Source organism: Bos taurus, chromosome 25 (genome assembly GCF_002263795.3).
Source record: "Bos taurus isolate L1 Dominette 01449 registration number 42190680 breed Hereford chromosome 25, ARS-UCD2.0, whole genome shotgun sequence".
Taxonomy (NCBI): Eukaryota; Metazoa; Chordata; class Mammalia; order Artiodactyla; family Bovidae; genus Bos; species Bos taurus.
The window spans coordinates 33,444,104-33,451,623 of record NC_037352.1 but is presented as its reverse complement, the minus strand read 5'-3'; the positions used below and the strand labels follow the sequence as shown (position 1 = coordinate 33,451,623).

The window sequence follows — 7,520 nt, the reverse complement described above, 5'->3', positions numbered from 1 at the left end:
AGCTTAACCCCTCTAGCAATGGCCTGAGAAATATGAGTGATGTCATTATCTTTCCAGGCCAATGCCAGGGTAAAGGAGAGGAAAAAGAGAGAGTTTCATGGTTTTTTTGTGTTTTTTTTTGACCAAGCTCTGTGGCATGCAGGATCTTAATTCCCCAACCAGGGATCAAACCTGAGCCCCCTACCTTGGGAGCTCAGAGTCTTAACCGTGGGACTGCCAGGCAAGTCGTGAGTTTCATGTAAAGTATAAAGTCTTGATCGGTGTCTTGAGTGCAAGCAATCTACTTTGATGTCTAACTACTTCTCTTCCTAGTCAATTTGATTTGGATGTCCCCAGTGTTTAGCACAGGACCCACCGATTTTGCAGCCTTTTGGCTTCTGAGATTCCTGTTAGCAGTTGTTTTTACTGGACCCTGTCCAGCTCAAGTTGGACCCAGTCCGACTCCGGCTGGTAACCACCAAGAATTCCCATGGAACTCTGGAGTGGGGGAAAAGCCTTGAACCAAAGACCTCAGCTAAGTGAAGATGGCAGCTTGATTCCAAACAAATGGGGAACTACAGCGGTTACCGCATTTCCAGATGTGGAATTTGGGGAAGGAGTTCAAAGAAATGGGAAACTGTGGACTAAATCACCAGCAATTCCCAACATGAAATCTGGGGACAACATCAAGAACTGGGGTTTCCAAGCAAAAGGGGAACTGACCAGAAAACCAATTAGACCAGGCGCTTGATGCAAAGAAAGCAGAGCTCATGAACATGATGAACTTCCTCTGGCCTCAGAAATGGTGAGAAAAGACAGTCCAGTCAAAAAGGGTTGTCTTTCTCGTCTTTCTCATTGTCCGTGAACACCATCAGAAGGTCACCTTGGATCCCACCACTGCCACCAAATCTGTTAAAAGTCAAAATTCAATTGAATATGGGGAGGGAGATGGGAGAGAGTTTCAAAAGGGAGGGGATATATGTATACTTATGGCTGATTCATGTTGAGGTTTGACAGAAAACAGCAAAATTCTGTAAAGCAATTATCCTTCAATAAAAAAATAAATTAATAAAAAGTTCAGTTGAGTACATTTGATGATCGAATTGGCTTTATTCAATAACCTTGAACAGTCTGCATCCCACCCAGCAGGTAGAGAGACGCTCCAAGGAGCGGAACAGCAGTACAAAAGGGAGGCTTTTATAGGCAGGAGGAGGGCGGGACAAAGAAGTTAGAGGGTGAATTATTTCAAGTCAGGTCACCTTCTCTTGCTGCTGCTGCTAAGTCACTTCAGTCGTGTCCAACTCTGTGCAACCCCATAGACGGCAGCCCACCAGGTTCCCCCATCCCTGGGATTCTCCAGGCAAGAACACTGGAGTGGGTTGCCATTTCCTTCTCCAATGCATGAAAGTGAAAAGTGAAAGTGAAGTCGCTCAGTTGTGTCTGACTCTTCGCGACTCCATGGACTGCAGCCTACGAGGTTCCTCTGTCCATGGGATTTTCTAGGCAAGAGTACTGGAGTGGGGTGCCATCCCCTTCTCCGCACCTTCTCTTAGAGGAAAGCAAAAACTCCAGATGAATTGGCCTAAAATTCCACTCCCGGGAGAGGTTGAAATTGCAATTAAGATAAATATTAAGTCCTGGGCTTCCCTTGTGCCTCAGCTGGTAAAGAATCCACGTGCAACGCAGAAGACCTGGGTTCAATCCCTGGAGAAGGGAAAGGCTACCCGCTTGAGTATTCTGGCCTGGAGAATTCCACGGACTGTATAGACTGTGGGGAAGCAAAGAGTCGGACTCTGAGTGACTTTCACTCGCTCACTCACTCACATTAAGTCCTAGTGGGGCTTAGCACGAGTGACTCCACGTTGGGCCTGTTGTTTCTTTTTAACACATTACTGACTGGGGGATTTTTGTAGAAACTAATGCCTGTGGCTAGCGATTTGTTGTTCAGTCGCTCAGTCGTGTCCGACTTTTTGAGACTCCATGGACTGCAGCACGCCAGGCTTCCCTGTCTTTCACCATCTCCTGGAGCTTGCTCAAACTCATTTCCATTGAGTTGGTGATGGTGATGCTACCCAATTTGTCCTCTGTTGCCCCCTTCTCCCCCTGCCCTCAATCTTTCCCAGCATCAGGATCTTTTCCAGTGAGTCGACTCTTCCCATCAGGTGGCCAAAATATTGGAGCTTCAGCTTCAGCATCAGTCCTTCCAATGAATATTCAGGGCCGATTTCCTTTGATCCCCTTGCAGTCCAAAGGACTCTCAAGAGTCTTCTCCAGCACCATAGTTTGAAAGCATCAATTCAAATGTGGGCATTTAAATGTGGACATTTATTATTACAAAATCAACTGGTTTGATAAAGATAACCATCGTATTTTAAAATAACTTAATACAAATACAAATTAAAATAACTGTAAACTGTGATTCTTTTTAAAAAATTAATTAATTTGTGCTGAGTCTTAGTTGCAGCATGTGGGATCTAGTTCCCTGACTAGGGATTGAACCCAGGCCCCCTACACTGGATGCAGAGTCTCAGCCACTGAGCCACCAGGGAAGTCCCACTGTGATTCTTTCGAGTGCCAACTGTCACCCAAAGAAGAAATAAACCTTGCATGCTCAGTCGCTCAGGTGTGCCTGACTCTTTGCGACCCCATGGACTGCAGCCGGCCAGGCTCCTCTGTCTGTGGGATTTTTCCGGCAAGAACATGGGAGTGGGTTGCCATTTCCTTCTCCAGAAGCGCACTTTATGCTCCACCCATACTGAATTGTTGGAATCATGCAGTTCCTTCTGCCCATACCACCCTTCACACTTCCTCCTCCGGAAAGCTCCCACCCATCCTTCAAAACTTAGCTGAAGGAGGCCTTTTTGAACCCCAGCTTCCCCTCAGGGCTATGGTGTTAGGGGACTGTAGAGGGTGGTGGGGGAGGGGTAAGGGCAGCGGACGGAGCCGAGGGACTTTGCACCCTCCTCGAAGTGGACCCCAGCTGTCGCCCCGGGAGAGGACACAAATGGGCGAACGGGACCCGTCCTGGGCAGGGGTCACCTCTGACCTTCCAGGGATTCTTTATGGCGGGTTGTATCCTGCACCAGGGTCCTCGCGGAGAAAGAGAGTGAGACTGCAACTGTGCCCTGCACTCACGGGCCACCAGAGGGCGCGCTTTTAAAAAAATTTATAAATGGCTTGAGAGCCTCATCCTTGGAGCATCTCGGGGCACCTGCTGGGACCCAGACAGGAAAGCATTGTAGGAAAGGCTGTGGTCAAGGTTCTGGATTCTCCCGGAATGCTAAGACTAACTCTGATCTTCTGAGGCTTCCAGAAACCTCTCTTCCAGGCAGCCTGTGGCTCCCGAGGGGTCTCGCGCAGCAAATTGCCCCCTTTCCCTCTCTGAATGCCTCTCTCCAAGACCCTCTGAAGCCTTTTGCAGGCATATTTTCTCTCCCCTGCCCTCCTCTGAGTCTTGGTAGCCACTGACGCATCACTCAGATCAGAGAATAAAGGTTACAGCTGACTTCTCTACTTTGTGATGAGACCAACCTTTTAGCAAAATGCAAGAAGGATGGGTGGGGGTTAGGTAGGAGCTTTCAGAGTTGGGCGGCTGAGGCTTCCATCTGCCTTCAAGCGTTCTGCCCACCCGCGGCCTTAGGGTGAAGATGTCTATCTCCCAGGTCTCTGATCCTTCAGGGTTTGGAAGGATGTGGGAAGGTACAGCATCTTTGTGCTGCCTTGGCTGCCTGTGCCGGGTGGACTGGAAGTTCGTGGAGCTGATGTCTCCGGGAGCAGTCTCCCATCAGGAAGGCAACAGGATGCGGAAGACAAGTACCCCAGTTCTTGTGCAGTGATGGGGCAGGAGGCAGGGAAAGGGGAGACTTTCATGGCAACTGGGTCCCCACGGTAACTTGGTCCCCACACTGCGGTGTCTGTGAGGTCACCCTGCTTCTTCCACTGGAGAAGGGAAAGGAGGGCCAGACATGGAGGCCATCCCTCTGGTCAGATCCAGCCTCTCGGGGACTCTGCTGGTGGTGGTGAAGCTGTCCGCACTGGTGAGGCGGGGGTTGGAGGTTGGGGGCCAGGGGGACGAAGGCCCAAGCTGCTGCTGGATGCCGCTGGTGAAACGAGGTGGCTGCCCCGCTCCTGGAGTAATCCCATAGCTTTCAGAAGCCCTACCTTCAAGCCGCAGAGCCACAGAATTTTCTTTAGAGCACTCCCGTGGGTTAAGCATTGACCTTCCCACCACTCTTTTTCAAACATGACCTTAGTCTGAAGGGTGGTAAATAACCATTGAAACCCAAAGGAAAGGGAATTCCCTGGTGGTCCAGTGGTTAAGACTCTGTGCTTCCCCTGCAGGGGACACGGGTTCGATCCTTAGTCAAGGAACTAAGATCCTGCAAGCCTCCTGGTGTGACCAAAAAAAAAAAAAAAAAAAGAGAGAGAGAGAGAAAGAAAAAAAACCAGAGGAAAGAAAATCAAATATAATATGAAACACCTACTAAAGCTCCCTCTTGAGAATGGAGTCCTTCCAAGTGGACAGATAAAGATCACTCTTGGGATAGGGGAAACTGAGGCCTTGAGAAAGGAGGACCTGGCCCCGGGATGGCCTGGCAGCCACACCCGCACCATAAAGCCTGGGACAGGTGGGCGCCCGTGGCAAGTGAGTGGCAATGGGTGACAACATTCTCTTCTTCCTGTAGCTCATCCAGAACCGGGCCCACCTCTATAATTTCCTGCTCCTCAAGATCTTCCTCTTCAACCACTGGCTGTTGGGGCTGACTCAGGAGGCCCAGGGGTTCCACCCACCCTCCAAGATTGCCGGCTGCCCTGTGGGCCGGGTTCTCCGGGCCGGGCTGACACTGCTAGAGGTCCCTGTGTGCCTGGCACTGCGGGTGCCCAGGCTGGTGTGGGCAGGCCTGCTGGGCTGTGCCCGGGCCTTGGGCCTGGGCCCAAAGTGGCTGGGGGCCTGGGAGCAGCTGGGCCTGTCTGCGGCCACCTGGACGGACCTGTTCCTGTCGTGTCTGCACAGCCTGATGCTGGCTGCGTTGCTGTTGCTGCTGCTGGTCTGGAGACTGTACCAGAAAGCCCAGTGCTGCAGCCTGGGCCGGCTGCCCAGGAAGGTGGGTGAGGGCGGGTGCTGGCTGGGCTGGGGAGCGCAGACCCTGAACGCTGGGCCTGGGCTGGGCTGGGGGGTCATGGGGCCCCTAGCGGCCAGGCAGTGTGGCATGTGAGCTTCGGACAGCCGCCTGCCCATCTTCTCGCCGCCCCCCCGCCCCCAGGCTCTACTGCAGAACCGCGTGGTGCGGAGGTCACTGGCGCTGCTGAAGAGTCTGTACTGGTGGGTGGAGAGCACGGCAGCGCTCACCTCCTGGCACCTGGCCTACCTCATCACCTGGACTACCTGCCTCGCCTCCCACCTGCTGCAGGCTGCTTTTGAGCACACAGCCCAGCTGGCCCAGGCCCAGGAGGCCGAGCCCCAGAAGGCCTTGGGGCTCTCGTCTGAGACCCCACCCCCTGGGCCCCCAGCACCCGGGGCCAGGCCAGTCCTGCCAGAGCCTGGAACTCCTGGAGAATAAATGTGTCCCCCTGTGCCTCCCCTGTCTGGTCTGGCCTGCGGTCTCACTCTCGGTCCCTCTTCCTTACTGGGCTGGAGGGATGTGCGTGTGTGTGTTTCCTAGAATGCCTCACTTCATCTGGGTCCATGCGCCTGCTTCCTGAGACTGCTGATGCCCAGGGTTTTTAGGGACAATGGGTAGTTAGAGACTCTGCCCTCTGGGGGGTGCCAGGGCCTCACATTTCAGAGATTGAGAAAATTCCTTTAAGAAAGGAGTTATTCCTGAGCCAGTCTGCAGCTGGCCTGTGCATCCATTTATACAGTTGGTCACTCATGTCCCCACTCATCCATCCGTCCACTCAAACACCTGTCTATCTCTCAGCCTGTCTTCCTATTCACCCACCTGCCCATCCACCCTGCCTGCCTGCTAAGCCGCTTCAGTCATGTCTGACCCTTTGCAACCCGTGGACTGTAGCTCCCCAAGCTCCTCTGTCCATAGGATTCTCCAGGCAAAAATACTAGAGTGGGTTGCCATGCCCTCCTCCAGGGGCTCTTCCTGATCCAGGGATCAAACCTGCATCTCTTACGTCCCCTGCATGGGCAGGTGAGTTCTTTAGCACTAGCGCCATCTGGGAAGCCCGTCCATCCACCCCCTCACCCACAAGCACAACCACAGATCCATCTCCTCCAGGGAGAGGGAAACACCCAGTTTCCCTCTCAGCCCTTGGCCCCAGCTGCCCAGGTCCTGCTCAAGGGGTGCGGATGCCATCGAGGCGTGCTCAGGCCGCAGTGGGTCAGATCCCCCATTCGCCACCCTTAGGGCAGTGCTTCTGTGAGAGGAGGGGAGAGATGGTTTCTTGGGAGTTAGTGATCGCTTCTTACTCATTCCCAAGCCTGGGGGTGATGAGTGTGGGAAGACATTCCCGAGAGTTCTGCTCTACATTCTTCTCCTCCATTCTGGCTCCTAGAGAAGTTAGGGCCAGATTCCTGCCCTGCCTCTCATAGAAAAACCTGCAGATGGCCGGGGGGGTGGATGTGGGGTGAACTTCCAGGCCCTTCTTCTGAGTCTCAGGAGCAGACTCGGCCTGCCCCTGGCCCGATGACTCAGAAGTGGCCAACCAGGCAGAACACCTGTGAAGGGGTCACAGCTGGGATTCTGGAACTCCCACCCAGCAGGCAGGGAAAGCAGAGCGCAAAGGTGTGTGAGCTCGGCCCCCTGCTGAAGATGCGGGCTGGAGGACAGGGAGGTGGCCCCAGAGCTCACCTGGGAGCGGCCAGGGACCAAGATGGCACTTGAATGGGCTCTGGCCATGGGCCTGGGGTGCTGGGAGGGAGGGAGCAGGTGGAAAGGGGCCTCAAAGGCCAAGAAGGGAGGGGAGGTGGCAAGTAGCTGTGCCATCTAGGGAGAGAGGCCTGGAGCCAGGATAGAGCTGGGAATGGGCTGGAGGCTGGGACCAGTGGTGGGGCCCATGGGCAGTAGATGGGGAGAGTTTGGTGGGGGTGATGATGGGGGTAGGGGCTACTTTTTTCCTTCTCCTAAATTTTTTTTTTTAATTACCACAAGTACAGAGATGTTGAGAATTCCCTGGTGGTCCAGTGGTTAAGGCTCCATGCTTTCACTGCCAGGGCCCCGGGTTCAATCCCTGGTCAGGGAACTAACATCCCACAAGCCCCATAGTGTGGCCAAAAAAAAAAGAAAAGGGACAGAGGTGTGAAGGTAAAAATGTTTCCTTCTCTCTGGTTCTAAACTTCAGAGAAACAGAGTCAACTGTGTGTGGAATATCTTTCTAGTCTCAATATACATGCAAACCTGCGTGCGCCCACACAGAGCCCACCTACAGCCACTGATGGGGCACCATACTGATGCACTGATGGGAATCCACTCACATAATACGTGTCGCTGGGTGGCCCCTCTGGGTCTCGGTTTCCATGTCTATGCAGTGTCAGGTGACTGGGTGATCCTGATGAAACAGCCAATGTTGGGGGGGGGCCTCGATATCCT

At 53.4% G+C, this 7,520-nt stretch overlaps 1 protein-coding gene across 2 annotated transcripts; it reads left to right on the top strand.

Annotated features, from left to right (window-relative positions):
- Positions 1-2,918: 2,918 nt before the first annotated feature.
- Positions 2,919-5,564, top strand: TMEM270 (transmembrane protein 270). 2 transcript variants are annotated; one of them, XM_059881429.1, is made up of 3 exons: positions 2,919-3,641; positions 4,665-5,084; positions 5,244-5,564. In XM_059881429.1, the coding sequence occupies exons 1-3, from the start codon at positions 3,627-3,629 to the stop codon at positions 5,538-5,540; spliced, it is 732 nt and encodes a 243-aa protein (XP_059737412.1). In that variant the 5' UTR covers positions 2,919-3,626; the 3' UTR covers positions 5,541-5,564.
- Positions 5,565-7,520: the final 1,956 nt, after the last annotated feature.